The sequence below is a fragment of the Photinus pyralis genome, unplaced genomic scaffold (assembly GCF_008802855.1).
Source record: "Photinus pyralis isolate 1611_PpyrPB1 unplaced genomic scaffold, Ppyr1.3 Ppyr1.4_LG4, whole genome shotgun sequence".
Lineage (NCBI taxonomy): Eukaryota > Metazoa > Arthropoda > Insecta > Coleoptera > Lampyridae > Photinus > Photinus pyralis.
This window is the reverse complement of record NW_022170511.1, coordinates 23,131,366-23,149,535: the sequence shown is the minus strand read 5'-3', so window position 1 is coordinate 23,149,535 and position 18,170 is coordinate 23,131,366. Positions and strand designations below refer to the sequence as shown.

At 41.3% G+C, this 18,170-nt stretch overlaps 1 protein-coding gene across 1 annotated transcript; it reads left to right on the top strand.

The window, feature by feature from the left end:
• Positions 1-699: 699 nt before the first annotated feature.
• On the top strand, positions 700-16,256 carry LOC116169450 (mucin-2-like). The gene is made up of 3 exons (XM_031485539.1): positions 700-798; positions 7,549-8,403; positions 11,797-16,256. Exons 2-3 carry the CDS (start codon positions 8,124-8,126, stop codon positions 16,101-16,103), a joined length of 4,587 nt encoding a protein of 1,528 aa, XP_031341399.1. The 5' UTR covers positions 700-798; positions 7,549-8,123; the 3' UTR covers positions 16,104-16,256.
• Positions 16,257-18,170: the final 1,914 nt, after the last annotated feature.

Below are 18,170 nucleotides of genomic sequence, written 5' to 3'. Positions count from 1 at the left end.
CGTATTAAGTACCTGGCCTTTGAATGGTGAAGAATTTAATTTGTGCACATCCCAATTAGTAACGCTGCAAAGGTCGATTTAAAATTGGTAACTACTGAGCGCCAGAGCAACTTGTTTGTGTTTACACAGTGCAGTCTTCGTCTACTGATGTTCTCAATCAAATAAATTAAGTTCAAAAAAATAAAGGCAAAATAAAAAAAAATAAAAAATTTACAATGCGCCTTGATAGTGCCAAATTGATCAGGGAAAAATTGAAGACCACAAGTGCATAGAATGAAAATAACGCCACCAAGTTATGATCAGTTTGTTCTTTTGATGCCCATTAGTAGAATACTAGGAACATAGTGAAACAATTTTGATGAAAATGTACTTACCTATATTACGCAAAAAAAAGATAATAAATCTGATTAAATTTATGATTAAAGTCTTCCTAGAACTCCCAAGGTACCTATATAAGATACCTACATACGCATCGCATAGTAAGTTGACGGATGCACTTACAGTATTCGGAAATATATAGGTACTCAAACAGTGCAAAAGACTAAACCACTGGTTTTGTGTTTATTTGATTGCAATAGGACACAACAAATCAAATCCCGATAAGAAGAGAACGTGCGGTGTGATTTAAACTAAAATACATTCATAAATCATTCCTACAAAGGTTAAAATAAATAGCCAGGTATCTCTTGAGATAACGTTTAAGTATTGCTACAGAACGTAATATCAGTGAGATGCGAGAAGATGATTCTGATGGGAAAAAATCAGAAGAACTATGTAATAGTAATACACATAATTTTGGTGAGTTCGATTTTATTAATTTTTGATTTTATTACTAATTAATACACCAAATATCTGGATAGCTTCTAGATAAAGAAACTGCAAAAAGTTGGATAGCATCAATTAATTAATAATAATCATTATGTTTTAATGGGAAACGTAGTAGGGTCTTTTGTTGACCCCTCCTTGGAGTGGCATTAAGACGAAAAGGTATAAAGTTACCATGTATAAAACGTGTCGCATTTTTATACGTCCATTTGCGAAATATACCTATGTAAACAAACAAAATTTGAAATTTTAGTTAACATATTGACATAAGCTAGGAAAATGGCACATTAAGGGCGAGGAAATATTGAGGTACGAGGCCGCTTTGGAGCCGAGTACTTTTATTTCCGATTCAAGTAGTGTCATTTTACTGACGAGTTTTGTATTACATTTCACCTGAAATCATTTTTTTTATTATAAAACTAGTTGGCCCGATATACGTTGTCCCGTCTACCTACGAATATTAAATTCAAACTGGAATAAATAATAAGAAAAAAATATTTCAAAAACATGTGTTTATTGTACTCAATGTTTTTTGATACGTAATATTATTAGTTTTGTTTTCTATCGCATAAATAGATAATGTTAAAGGTTTTTCCACACGAGAACTTATAGGCGACATAAAATTGGCCATGTGAAAAAACATGGATTTTCCAGATTGACCCCAAAATCACTAACGACTGCTTTTACCATTTAATTACTTATAGCACACAGGAAATTGTAACCGTCGTTCGGCACAATAGGGATGCGTGGGATCAAAACTTCTTCGTCTAAAGACGTCTCTGTCAAAACTATGACTTCGATGAAGTTGTTGATAGATTTCATCACCGCCTGCGGGGCGCCATTACAAAGACGTGGCTGGTTTATGTTCCGCAACATAATGATTAACGATCCAGCTTTTAATTGCAGATTATGGGGAATTCCAGCGAATTTAAAAATTCCGTTGGATAGTCGACGTTATCTTGAATCTGGTGAACTAACTATGGCCCTTATTTTGCTTTTGGAACAAACACTTCTCAAAAACCTCACTGAAAACTGTGTAGGTAAACGTTTCGATCAAGTGGATTGTGCACTAAGAAATGAATTAATTAATGGATTATTGATAGATGCCGACCGATGCAACTGTTCATTTGCGGCGCGCGAACTGCCGAAGGCGCTAGCTGGCAAACGCGCGGAGTTTTAAATCTTCGTTGAAGTTTTCCGAAATTTGTTGCCCAATTTTCGTAGCTTTTTTTCCGTAAGAACTTTCTATACACAGTGTTAGAAAAAGATGAATGAAAACGGTAAAGTCGTTCCTTAGGCAGTATAGAGATTTCAATTTCAAATATAGAACTTTTGATTAGTATCAGCACAGCCGTCTATAATTACAAGACATGCTGAGATGTTTGGCAACGTTGTCCGAAAGTTAATCGGAGGGCCGCTGAGTTTTAATGGCGTCTTGTTGCTCTTGAAAAATTGCATTTTTCCTCTCTTCTGTGTTTCGCCTTGGTGGTTTTAATACCGAAGAAAGATACTTAGGCAGCTTACAATGGGGGCTTTCGGCTTCATTTTTTATTTCTGATCTACAAATTACATTAAAAATAAAAAGACCCGTGTATCCTCAATTTTTATTTTCGAGTAAAATAAACCCAAAATAAATTATTGAAAAGCTGCGTTTTTAGTCCGAATTTGAAACGGTTCAGTCTAAATACGTCACAAACCTACAACCAATCACGTAGAAGTGAGCCGGCAACCTTGTGCGAGGGTCCGACGTTTGTCGGAATTGGCGGTTTAAGAGGCACGTTTAACTGTATCTAACGCGAAAGTGAATGACAAGTGACACGCACCTGTGTCAGGTGACGCAAGTTACAAATGACATTCTCCTGCAATATTGCCAAGTCGTGATGTCATCTGAATTGTTCTAGCAGCTGATTGGTCGGGCTTATTACGTCACGGATCCCGCCAAAACCATCTCGTTTTGAATAAACCCCTATTACCGCATATGTTCATTATTTTTTTTCTAATCAGTCAATATTTTGAAATAAACTTTTACTGTCCAAAAAATTGTTTTATTGTTTCAGGTATACGCTTATTAAATTAGAACTACGGAATTCAACTATACTGTAAATCCCTATTGTAGGTACATCTATTTTATTCATTTACAAAAATGGATAATAACATTTTTATTTGACTTTAAAGTTCGGAACGCTGTAAATTGGTCACTGCATCATAATGTGTTTTCCATCGGGATCATATTTGAGCTTGTACAGGGTGTCCCATTAACAATGGTCACAGGCCATATCTATGGAACCGTTAATTGCACAGCTTCGGGGAAAAAATTTTGTTAACAAAAGGGGCCAAGAGAAATCGCTGGAAATTATTTTCAAGTTTGTAACTTCGCCGCTAGAGGGCGTACGATGATTCATGGTTAAGTAGACAAATGACTTTTTTCCTAAAATATACCCAACAAACATGCATAAAAAATACATGCATAGTAATATTGTATCAATTTTGATGGAGCGCAAATTGCTCTAGCTCATAAAATATGAGGAGTGGGGGAAGAGGAACATCTCTTTAAGGAATTGATTGTAACTTCGGATTAGGTTAACAGATTTTTACATAATAGGTCTTGTTGGAAAGAGCTCTCTTCGTGGAATCAGATTTTACATGAAGATAGTCTATTTAGTAAACGTGATGAGTGGTAGAGGGCGCGATGTGACATTAACATAAACTTTGCAAGTTTTTTTAAAAATTTCAAATGGAACGATATAATTATTATATTATATTATCAAATAAGATGAAAAAGTGAGAATATCAGTGAAAACCGCATTTTGATATCTGTTTTCTAAGCAGAGATATGGGGAAAATACGAACATTCACAAATTTTAATTGCAATATTTATATTCATCCAAGTTGGATTTGAAACAAATGAACACATAGCAACCGATAATTATGTCAAAGTGAATGAGGCGATGGCAGTTCAAAATTAACACTCAATCTAAGTTTTTTAATTATGAGCAACAAAAAAATGATTCAAACTTTAAATCAGAGAAATATGAATTAAGTAAATAATAAAACAAATAATAATTATAATTAACGTAAATGTTCAATGTCTGCCATTATTTTCGACACAAAGAGGAGTCTCTGCTGTGTAGAGAGAACAGTTGCTTTAACTTCAGCCATGACTATGAATTACATTTCTAATTCTCGTCACCATATCGTTTCTTGTAGTTGGCCTTGTTAGAAAAACTGTGCGTCTTTTATCCTTTCAAACAAATTTAAGTCTAAGCAAGTTAAGTCGAGTGACCTAGCTGGTCATGAAAAAATACTTCCTCTTTCTATCCATTTGCCAGGATAACTCAAATTCAAACACTCTCGCCTCGACTCTCGCTTACCAAGAAATGTGCCGGGCACCCATCGTGGTGATAATCGCACGAATACGTTTAATGAAAGGACTGATAAACTTTCTTTTGTTCTGTTTTCTTTTGTTTCAAAGCCAACTTGAATGAGCATCAATATTGCAATTAAAATTTGTGAATGTATTCGTATTTTCGCCAGATCTATGGTTAGAAAACAGATATCAAAATCCGGTTTTCACTGATATTCTCACTATTTCACCTTATTTGATCATATAATAATAATATCATTCCATTTGAAATTACCAAAAAAACCTGCAAAGTTTATGTTAATGTCACATCGCGCCCTCTACCACTCATCACATTTACTAAAAAGACTCTATTTAATAAAATCTGATTCCGCGAAGAGAGCTCCTTCCAACAAGGCTTATTTTGTGAAAATCTGTTAACCTAATCCGAAGTTACAATCAATTCCTTAAAGAGATGTTCCCCTTCCCCCACTCCTGATATTTAATGAGCTAGAGCAATTTGTGCTCCATCAAAATGATGCAAAATTGGTACAAGATTACTATGCATGTATTTTTTATGCATGTTTGTTGGGTATATTTTAGGAAAAAAGTCATTTTTCTACCTAACCATGAATCATACGCCCTCTAGCGGCGAAGTTAGAAACTTGAAAATAATTTCCAGCGATTTCTCTTGGCCCCTTTTGTTAACAAATTTTTTTTCCCGAAGCTGTGCAATTAACGGTTCCATAGATATAGCCTGTGACCATTATTAATGGGGCACACTGTACATGTACTTGAATAAATACAAGTGCTTGTAGTGTCCAATAATGAGTAGCCTGCTTTAGAGGTTATGACAACAAATCGATTATTTCGTTTAGCAACTTACCTGAATAATAATGTCTGTTGATTCAATACGGAGTAACGCAAATCGTCGCAATTTCACTGTGTTAAAACAGGTAAATAAGATTATTACACCCAAAATACACCCGAAATCTGTCAAGTTGAATTCGGTAATCGGCCCTACCTGCAGTGTTGCCATAATTCTCAGCACGGTTTGTAAATATAGATGGTTGTGGTATCAGTGGGGATTTACGATAATTCAACCGATTAGGTAGATTTTGCTATGGTTACAATTATTGCCACAATTGTTTCTATGGTGATTTCTACCATTCCGGTTAAAACGATTGAATTACCTATCGTAAATCCCCATTGTGTCAGTAATGACAGGAATCATTAGACATTACCAATGTGACAGGCGAAGCGGGAGAAAAGGTAGCCAGGAATGTTACTAGCTTTGTGCGCAGATGCAATTCTGAAGCAGTTCAGGGGCGATACGCATGCGCAGTCTAAAAAGTAGCGTTCGCGATTAACGAATTTAGGATCTTTGTTAACAATACCGTTTTCGAGGATAACATTGTAATGTCCCATTTTTGATTCAGAATAGGTCCCAAAGTCTTCAGCTTTTGTTGTTCATGCGCAATACCGATAATCGTGTAGCAAACAGTACTCATCTATATACAGTTTTACAGTGCTTATACAGCCATTGTGTGATCAAAACTCTCTAAACCTTCCCCATATAGTTTTATTCGTTGAAGTTTTTTAAAAAGTAAAAGCGACTATAGTTTCGGCGTACTGCCATCATCAGGCGATGTGAAAGTTAACAGGAAAACGGTAAATTACAAACGTTGAAGACGAATAAGACGAACATGTTGTTTTTTTTTTTAATTATTAACTGGCCGAAGCCAAGTGAAAAAACCTGAAGGGTGGTTAAAACGGAAAGGTTGTCCTAAGTTTCAAAACGAATTATTATCAAGCCTTGTTAAGACAACCAACCGGAGGGTTGAATTATTACATTAAAAGTTGAAAGTTGGATTTAACACATTTCAAAAGAACGGGGGGGAAAAATAAACTTATAAAAGTATTGAAACTATTGAGATGACTACATATTTAAATTATTTAAGTAAAGTTTAAATTCGAGATCATGCAGACGGCATGTCTCGAAATGATTGACAATCATACTTTTATAAGTTTATTTTTCCCCCCCGTTCTTTTGAAATGTGTTAATCCAACTTTAATGTAATAATTCAACCCTCCGGTTGGTTGTCTTAACAAGGCTTGATAATAATTCGTCTTGAAACTTAGGACAACCTTTCCGTTTTAACCACCCTTCAGGTTTTTCACTTGGCTTCGGCCAGTTAATAATTAAAAAAACAACATGTTCGTCTTATTCGTCTTCAACGTTTGTAATTTACCGTTTTCCTGTTAACTTTCACATCGCCTGATGATGGCAGTACGCCGAAACTATAGTCGCTTTTACTTTTAAAAAACTTCAACGAATAAAACTATATGGGGAAGGTTTAGAGAGTTTTGATCACACAATATATTTCAACCCCCATTTCGAGGAACGATGGATCCAACTCAAAAAAAAAAAACTTATACAGCCAATCGACCATATCACACCGTTTATGATCTAGCGACGAAATTTGTAGTTCCTAAAACTAGTGGCTATTTTGAGGAAGTGCTGCCACAGTTCACTGCTGAGCAATACATCGAGCATTTTCGATAAATCGAAAATAAAAAGGCGGAAGAGTTAGCAAATCAAATAGCTCATTCGGAAAATTTCAAATGGCAGGAAGCCAATTGTGATAAGGTTACACCACTTAAATACATAACTGTTTTCTTGCGGTTTTCTGCAAACGAGGCAACTTCATTTAGAGAAGTTTCCGACTGGTTTAATATTACTAAAAGTGCCTTGTTCAAAATTGTAAGACGAGTTACATATTTTTTATCTAACAGAGTAACCTATATCTAGGGGTGGCCAGATGATTCGAAAAAAGTTGAAATTGAACCGCATTTCTGAAGCCACAATTTCTATGACGTCACGTTCTGACAGGTATGACGTTACGAGTTCTCGTTCGAATCCGGAATCGTTCACGGTAAAATACAATCTTGACCGGTTCATAACTAGACATGCGCTCTACGTCAATTCTGAATTTGTTCAGAATCAGTTCAGAATTGCATGCGCGAACAAAGTAACTGTCGTCTGTCATTGTCATGGCAATTAAAATTTCCTGTTGGCATGAAAATAAAGGTTTCATGAAAATTCCGGGAATACATAATTACTTGATCTAAATATCTATCAGTGGAAAATATATTTTTGGTGTACAAATCCACATGTATGCTAATAAAGTAAGCAAGTTCATTTAAAGACCAAACTCATATAATTATTCTAAATTTAAGAAAGGCCAAACCAACCAAACAAACCAACCAAAGTGGCTAAACTTCTCTATTTGAGACAAATCTGTTCAACCCCACAACTTTTAAACCTTCTAATAATACGATTTCGCGTCAAAACGTTAAAATTGTCATTGTTCGTTTTGCAGAGTATACTAAAAAGTGCCAGCACTGAAAACGTCACTTCCAATTTCGAGAATGAATTCAACGACACAGATGGTACACACGGCGACCACACAACAAACACACTTCCTCGGACTGCGCTAGCTTTAGACAGTAGTAGTAACGTGGTGGTGACAACACTTCTTGCCTGTAATAAAGAGAAAGAACTAAAGAGTTCCACTTGGAATTCATTTGAGTTATTGCCACAAAATGGACAACCAAAAGTTAAATTGCTATTGAATATGTCCATGATAAGTCAGATTTTAACAAACGATACTGGGAATGGCACTGAAACGAAAATACGTGGCGCCATTGTCTTCACGGAAACCCAAAGTAATAATAGCTGCGATCCAGACGTTATAAATGAACAGGGAGAGTTACAAAGTTCAGTTATACTTAACTCACCAGATAGTGAAACCATTCCAGTTTCACGTACTCGCCTATTGCATTCAGTAGAACAATTGGATTTAGAGTTTTCAATACCACCGCCTATGGATTTAGTAGCTTCATTAATAGATAGAACGCCACCCATAGAAATGACATCTATAGCCACCACAGAACAATGCCTCTACTACTCAACTACAACACCGATTCCAACAACCACAACACCGGTTCCAACAACCACAACACCGGTTCCAACGACTACAACTCCAGTGCCAACAACTACGACACCGGTGCCAACAACTACAACGCCAGTTCCAACAACCACAACACCGGTTCCAACGACTACAACACCAGTTCCAACAACCACAACACCGTTCCAACAACCACAACGCCAGTTCCAACAACTACAACGCCGGTTCCAACAACCACGACACCGGTTCCAACAACTACAACGCCAGTTCCAACAACTACAACTCCAGTTCCAACAACCACGACACCGGTTCCAACAACTACAACGCCAGTTCCAACAACTACAACGCCGGTTCCAACAACCACAACGCCGGTTCCAACGACTACAACTCCTGTTCCAACAACCACAACACCAGTTCCAACAACTACAACTCCTGTTCCAACAACTACAACGCCAGTTCCAACAACCACAACACCAGTTCCAACAACTACAACGCCAGTTCCAACAACCACAACACCAGTTCCAACAACTACAACGCCAGTTCCAACAACCACAACACCAGTCCCAACAACCACAACACCAGTTCCAACGACTACAACACCAGTTCCAACAACTACAACGCCAGTTCCAACAACCACAACGCCAGTTCCAACAACTACAACGCCGGTTCCAACAACCACGACACCGGTTCCAACAACCACAACACCAGTCCCAACAACCACAACACCAGTTCCAACAACCACAACACCAGTTCCAACAACTACAACGCCAGTTCCAACAACTACAACACCGGTTCCAACAACCACAACGCCAGTTCCAACAACTACAACGCCGGTTCCAACAACCACAACGCCGGTTCCAACGACTACAACTCCAGTGCCAACAACCACGACACCGGTTCCAACAACTACAACGCCAGTTCCAACAACTACAACGCCGGTTCCAACAACCACAACGCCGGTTCCAACGACTACAACTCCAGTGCCAACAACCACGACTCCGGTTCCAACAACTACAACGCCAGTTCCAACAACCACAACACCGGTTCCAACAACCACAACGCCAGTTCCAACAACTACAACGCCAGTTCCAACAACTACAACACCGGTTCCAACAACCACAACGCCAGTTCCAACAACTACAACGCCGGTTCCAACAACCACAACGCCAGTTCCAACAACTACAACGCCGGTTCCAACAACCACAACTCCTGTTCCAACAACTACAACTCCTATTCCAACAACCACAACGCCAGTTCCAACAACTACAACTCTTGTTCCAACAACTACAACGCCAGTTCCAACAACCACAACACCAGTTCCAACAACTACAACGCCAGTTCTAACAACCACAACACCGGTTCCAACAACCACAACGCCAGTTCCAACAACTACAACGCCGGTTCCAACAACCAACTCTTCCAACAACTACAACGTTCCAACAACCACAACGCCAGTTCCAACAACTACAACTCCTGTTCCAACAACCACAACACCAGTTCCAACAACTACAACTCCTGTTCCAACAACTACAACGCCAGTTCCAACAACCACAACACCAGTTCCAACAACTACAACGCCAGTTCCAACAACCACAACACCAGTTCCAACAACTACAACGCCAGTTCCAACAACCACAACACCAGTCCCAACAACCACAACACCAGTTCCAACGACTACAACACCAGTTCCAACAACTACAACGCCAGTTCCAACAACCACAACGCCAGTTCCAACAACTACAACGCCGGTTCCAACAACCACGACACCGGTTCCAACAACTACAACGCCAGTTCCAACAACTACAACTCCAGTTCCAACAACCACGACACCGGTTCCAACAACTACAACGCCAGTTCCAACAACTACAACGCCGGTTCCAACAACCACAACGCCGGTTCCAACGACTACAACTCCAGTGCCAACAACCACGACTCCGGTTCCAACAACTACAACGCCAGTTCCAACAACCACAACACCGGTTCCAACAACCACAACGCCAGTTCCAACAACTACAACGCCGGTTCCAACAACCACAACTCCTGTTCCAACAACTACAACTCTTGTTCCAACAACCACAACGCCAGTTCCAACAACTACAACTCCTGTTCCAACAACCACAACACCAGTTCCAACAACTACAACGCCAGTTCCAACAACCACAACACCAGTTCCAACAACTACAACGCCAGTTCCAACAACCACAACACCAGTTCCAACAACTACAACGCCAGTTCCAACAACCACAACACCAGTCCCAACAACCACAACACCAGTTCCAACGACTACAACTCCCGTGCCCACAACCACGACACCGGTTCCAACAACTACAACGCCAGTTCCAACAACTACAACGCCGGTTCCAACAACCACAACACCGGTTCCAACGACTACAACTCCAGTGCCCACAACCACGACACCGGTTCCAACAACTACAACGCCAGTTCCAACAACTACAACAGCGGTTCCAACAACCACAACACCGGTTCCAACGACTACAACTCCAGTGCCCACAACCACGACACCGGTTCCAACAACTACAACGCCGGTTCCAACAACCACAACACCGGTTCCAACGACTACAACTCCAGTGCCAACAACCACGACTCCCGTTCCAACAACTACAACGCCAGTTCCAACAACCACAACACCGGTTCTAACAACCACAACGCCAGTTCCAACAACTACAACGCCGGTTCCAACAACCACAACACCGGTTCCAACGACTACAACGCCAGTTCCAACAACCACAACACCAGTTCCAACAACTACAACTCCTGTTCCAACAACCACAACGCCAGTTCCAACAACTACAACTCCTGTTCCAACAACCACAACACCAGTTCCAACAACTACAACTCCTGTTCCAACAACTACAACGCCAGTTCCAACAACCACAACACCAGTTCCAACAACTACAACGCCAGTTCCAACAACCACAACACCAGTTCCAACAACTACAACTCCTGTTCCAACGACCACAACACCAGTTCCAACAACCACAACGCCTGTTCCAACAACTACAACTCCTGTTCCAACAACCACAACACCAGTTCCAACAACCACAACGCCTGTTCCAACAACTACAACTCCTGTTCCAACAACCACAACGCCAGTTCCAACAACTACAACGCCTGTTCCAACAACTACAACGCCGGTTCCAACAACCACAACACCGGTTCCAACGACTACAACTCCAGTGCCCACAACTACAACGCCAGTTCCAACAACTACAACGCCGGTTCCAACTACCACAACACCGCTTCCAACGACTACAACTCCAGTGCCAACAACAACGACACCGGTTCCAACGACTACAACGCCAGTTCCAACAACCACAACGCCAGTTCCAACAACCACAACACAACTTCCAACAACTACAACTCCTGTTCCAACAACTACAACACCTGTTCCAACAACTACAACGCCAGTTCCAACAACCACAACACCAGTTCCAACAACTACAACTCCTGTTCCAACAACCACAACACCAGTTCCAACAACTACAACGCCTGTACCAACAACTACAACGCCAGTTCCAACAACCACGACACCGGTTCCCACAACTACAACGCCAGTGCCAACAACTACAACGCCAGTTCCAACAACCACAACACAACTTCCAACAACCACGACACCGGTTCCCACAACTACAACGCCAGTTCCAACAACTACAACGCCAGTTCCAACAACCACAACACAACTTCCAACAACTACAACTCCGGTTCCAACAACCACAACACCAGTCCCAACAACCACAACACCAGTTCCAACAACTACAACGCCAGTTCCAACAACCACAACACCAGTTCCAACGACTACAACTCCAGTGCCTACTACCACGACACCGGTTCCAACAACTACAACGCCGGTTCCAACGACTACAACGCCGGTTCCAACAACTACAACGCCAGTTCCTACAACCACAACACCACTTCCAACAACTACAACGCCAGTTCCAACAACCACAACACAACTTCCAACAACTACAACTCCGGTTCCAACAACCACAACACCAGTCCCAACAACCACAACACCAGTTCCAACAACTACAACGCCAGTTCCCACAACCACGACACCTGTTCCAACAACCACAACACCGGTTCCAACAACCACAACACCAGTTCCAACAACTACAACTCCTGTTCCAACAACCACAACACCAGTTCCAACGACTACAACACCAGTTCCAACAACTACAACGCCTGTTGCAACAACTACAACGCCAGTTTCAACAACCACAACACCGATTCCAACCACTACAACGCCAGTTCCAACAACTACAACGCCACTTCCGACAACTACAACGCCGGTTCCAACAACCACGACACCGGTTCCAACAACTACAACGCCAGTTCCAACAACTACAACGCCACTTCCGACAACTACAACGCCGGTTCCAACAACCACAACACCAGTTCCAACAACCACAACGCCTGTTCCAACAACTACAACTCCTGTTCCAACAACCACAACACCAGTTCCAACAACTACAACGCCAGTTCCAACAACCACAACACCAGTTCCAACAACTACAACTCCTGTTCCAACGACCACAACACCAGTTCCAACAACCACAACGCCTGTTCCAACAACTACAACTCCTGTTCCAACAACCACAACACCAGTTCCAACAACTACAACGCCAGTTCCAACAACCACAACACCAGTTCCAACAACCACAACGCCTGTTCCAACAACTACAACTCCTGTTCCAACAACCACAACACCAGTTCAAACAACTACAACGCCTGTTCCAACAACTACAACGCCGGTTCCAACAACCACAACACCGGTTCCAACGACTACAACTCCAGTGCCCACAACTACAACGCCAGTTCCAACAACTACAACGCCGGTTCCAACAACCACAACACCGGTTCCAACGACTACAACTCCAGTGCCAACAACAACGACACCGGTTCCAACGACTACAACGCCAGTTCCAACAACCACAACGCCAGTTTCGACAACTACAACGCCGGTTCCAACAACCACGACACCGGTTCCAACAACTACAACGCCAGTTCCAACAACTACAACGCCAGTTCCAACAACCACAACACCAGTCCCAACAACCACAACACCAGTTCCAACGACTACAACTCCCGTGCCCACAACCACGACACCGGTTCCAACAACTACAACGCCAGTTCCAACAACTACAACACCGGTTCCAACAACCACAACACCGGTTCCAACGACTACAACACCAGTGCCCACAACAACGACACCGGTTCCAACGACTACAACGCCAGTTCCAACAACTACAACGCCGGTTCCAACATCTACAACGCCAGTTCCTACAACCACAACACCACTTCCAACAACTACGACGCCAGTTCCAACAACCACGACACCTGTTCCAACAACTACAACGCCAGTTCCAACAACTACAACTCCGGTTCCAACAACCACAACACCAGTTCCAACAACTACAACGCCGGATCCAACAACCACAACACCTGTTCCAACATCTACATCAAATCCAACAACGACATCGCCCGCAGAAACCACCACTGCAGAAACTACTATAGATGACTGTCCAACGGATGTTGATGATCAATGCTCCTCAACAACTACCACTCCTGTTCCCACAACTACAACGCCAGTTCCCACAACCACACCTGTTCCAACAACCACAACACCGGCTCCCACAACAACAACTCCTGTGTTAACAACCACAACACCGGTTCCAACCACAACGCCAGTTCCAACAACCACAACAGCGGTTCCAACAACCACAACACCGGTTCCCACAACTACAACTCCAGTTCCAACAACTACTACACCGGTTCCAACCACAACGCCTGTTCCAACAACCACAACATCGGTTTCAACAACCACAACACCGGTACCAACAACTACAACGCCAGTTCCCACAACCACGACACCTGTTCCAACAACCACAACACCGGTTCCAACAACCACAACACCGGTTCCCACAACTACAACTCCAGTTCCAACAACCACAACACCTAAACCAACCACCACATCACCGATTGCAACTACCACCACACCGGTTCCAACAACCACAACACCGGTTCCAACAACCACAACACCGGTTCCCACAACCACAACACCGGTTCCCACAACTACAACTCCAGTTCCAACAACCACAACACCGAAACCAACCCCCACAACACCGATTGCAACTACCACCACACCGGTTCCAATTACCACGACACCGGTTCCAACAACCACAACACCAAAACCTACTACTACAACACCGAAACCAACCACCACAACACCGATTGCAACTACCACCACACCGGTTCCAATTACCACGACACCGGTTCCAACAACCACAACACCAAAACCTACGACTACAACACCGAAACCAACCACCACAACACCGATTGCAGTGACTACCACACCGGATCCAACAACCACAACACCGGTTCCAACAACTACAACGCCAGTTCCCACAACCACGACACCTGCTCCAACAACTACAACGCCCGTTCCAACAACCACAACACCGGTTCCCACAACCACAACACCGGTTCCCACAACTACTACTCCAGTTCCAACAACCACAACACCGAAACCAACCACCACAACACCAATTGCAACTACCACCACACCGGATCCAACAACCACAACACCGGTTCCAACAACTACAACGCCAGTTCCCACAACCACGACACCTGCTCCAACAACTACAACGCCCGTTCCAACAACCACAACACCGGTTCCCACAACCACAACACCGGTTCCCACAACTACAACTCCAGTTCCAACAACCACAACACCGAAACCAACCACCACAACACCGATTGCAACTACCACCACACCGGTTCCAATTACCACGACACCGGTTCCAACAACCACAACACCGAAACCAACCACCACAACACCGATTGCAGTGACTACCACACCGGTTCCAACAACTACAACGCCAGCGCTAACAACAACGACACCAGTTCCAACAACTATGGGACCTACAACACCTCCTGACAACCAATGCCCTATAATTAAGCCTCCTGCTGTAACAACAACTGCTCCAATCCAATGTAACTCAAGCGCAACCATACAAGAATCTACTTGTGACACCGTAACTGTTATTATCAAAATAGGGGAGTCCACTGTGACGCTTGATGTTGGAGATTCTACTACCATTATAATGAACACAGACGACGTGGGTAAATGTACGGGAATTAATGGTTGCCAAGGTGTGCAGTGCATATCGACTACTCCTGTGGATCCTACAAATTGTGGTTTCAATTGCGATCCTTCTGTGGTAATCACATTACCAAACTCAACTCCAAGTCTGGTCGTAATTCCATCAAATGATAGTATCTCAACATCAGTTATAATAAATCCTCCAAAGTTAAGTACGAAAATGTTTTCTCGTTCAATAATTTCGCCACGTTATGTTGACGATAACGAATTTAGGTGTCCAGGAGTTGGAAAATATCCAGATGAAGTTTATTGTAATATCTATTACTTGTGTTTGAACAATAGTTTATTTGGTAGTAAACAATATTGCGTTGACGGAAGCAATTTCGACGCAAAAAGTAAACGCTGTACCGCATCACCTGTGCAGTGCCCCGGAGAACCAGATTTGGAATGTGCCTTTGTGGGGTACCATTCGCATCCGTTGTACTGCAACAGATACTATTTGTGCACTTGGAATGCGAGCGATCAAATGTACGACGTGCAACACTACCGCTGTCCAAATCAACACAAATTTGATGCAGGAATACTGCAGTGTAAGACCGAAAATGTAGAATGTTCTCCGTATTCCACTATAGAAATTCCTTTGAACGAACAACCGCAGTTCACTTGCGAAGCGAACGGGCTGTACGAAAACGAATACGACTGTACAGAATACTACCTTTGTCGGCACTCAAATCCAGTGGCTATAAGGAAGAAATGCCAAGGTGAAATGTATTTCGACAGACTACGTAAAATATGTATGAATAAGGAAGAAGTGCATTGTCCGATAAGCGTGGCGAATTCTTAGAGCTCCCACCAGAAGAATTCCGACCACCTACTATCAAGTACCTATACTCTTTATACCTAAGTTAGGTGCGGTCAAAATTTTCACCCATTGCGGCGCACGCAATAGTGATAGTGAAAGTTTTGCCTCTCAAACAATAAATGCATAACATTTTGATTAGATTTTCTTATTTGGCCTTATGTCTGAAATGGTAGTGTTTTTGCCATAATTGTATGTGACAATTCAACTCATGTAGATATAGAAAACCGCATAAGCCGCAGCAATTGTCACAGCGGCAAAAGTTACCTGCAACTTTTCCAGCGACAAATGCACTAGTGGTTTTTTCACTTATTAATTTTCGAACCAATTATCGCATTATCTTTTGCCATATGACTAGTTTGACGTGTGCCAATAATTATTAGTTTGATGAATTTCTTGTTCGTTAAATTGTCCTGCCCAATTACATTCGAGGTTTGTGTTTAAACCGAGTAAATTTGTGTTGTAATTCAAATTAGTTTCCTTTTAACAATTGAACTCGAAAAACTGTCAACGTAAAAATGCTCATCTAATTGCTAGGCAACAGATTTTCATTACCTAAACAACCCAAATTTACTCGATAAAATACAAACCTCTTGTGCAATTATAAGTGAAATTATTTCTGAACACTCGGCGATTGTAGCAATTCTGGTATCCTGCCACCACTACCTTAAGTACTCCATTATCTGTTATAGCTCAACTTACAAATTAGGTATAAAAAATTAGACTTGATCAACGCACAATCAAATTCAGGGTAACATAATCATGTCAAAAAATCCGAATAGTATTGGCAAATGGCAAAGAGTACATTCTAAAATGGTGGCCTGGATTGAACTGATTACGATGCTAATTTGTAAGACCCAAGAGAAGACCCCACCTTACCCTTCATTACTTGACTGATTATTTGATTAAACCTTTTCAACAAATTCCTACTTTTCCGTCTTTTTGTGCGAGCTGTCGTGAACCGGTCAAAGCTTCTTTATAGAGGTAGGCAACGTACACTACAACAAGAAGCGTAGCGTTATATTTTCTAAATAAATTTGAGCTACATTTTAATTTTACAGTAATTACGGATATGGTCTTTAATACAAAATATAGAAAAAGTATAATAATAAGCAGATTAAAAAATATATGGACAGCTAACTTAGGTCCATACCTGTACTTACCTTCCGATAGTTAAGTGTGGATTAATTAAACAAGTAAAAAGGTTTTCGCTCTAAGGCGAGTAACTTCAGCGCATTTTCCATGAATTGACCAGTACTTTCCAAAAGGTCATATGTTTTCCTTTACTAGAGGGATATATGGATATGATTTCAAAAAATTATCTCTATAAATAAGAAAGTTGGCATTGCGCAGCCTGTTCATGCGCAGTTCAATCATCACAATTTTCCTTGGCTCAGGTGCCAGAGCTATACGCTACTGAACGCAAAAAGAACGAACTAAATATCTTGAAAACTGTAGGAATCGTGAAGGCCTCTGACAGACGGACGAACAGAGGAAGTGTCTGCAATAGCGCACCCAACTTCGTTGGAAAATGCACTAAAAAGGTACCTATTAATTATGTATAGCGAAAATGTGCTAATGCGTCGTTTTGGAATTTTGTCTTTCTATACTATCACGGCCCCCTTGTAGACTTTAACTACTTTGATACGGTTTATTTCTTCTCCTACATAGGTGTATGTTCTGTTGCATATAGGTTCAAAAAGGTGTTATTCATTGTATCGTCTTTCCACCAGAAGCAGCCAAGCAGCTTATACAGGGTGCCCATTATGTATGGAATATAGTATATATCTCGGTAAATATCGAATGTATACAAAATTTGTCTATATAAAAGTTGTTTAACATTTTCTTTCCCATAATAAGGCAGGGTTCCATTGTTTTTATTTTAGAAAACAAATGAATAAGAAAAAACAGTTGAATTCTTTAAAATAGCAATGCACATTTTTATTAGACTCATTTTGATAGAGATTTTTTTCTCTTGTCAATGACGCAACACGTTATCATTCGTATAGAAGAAATTAATTTTTATTTCAAGTTTTTTGCGATTTGGTTATG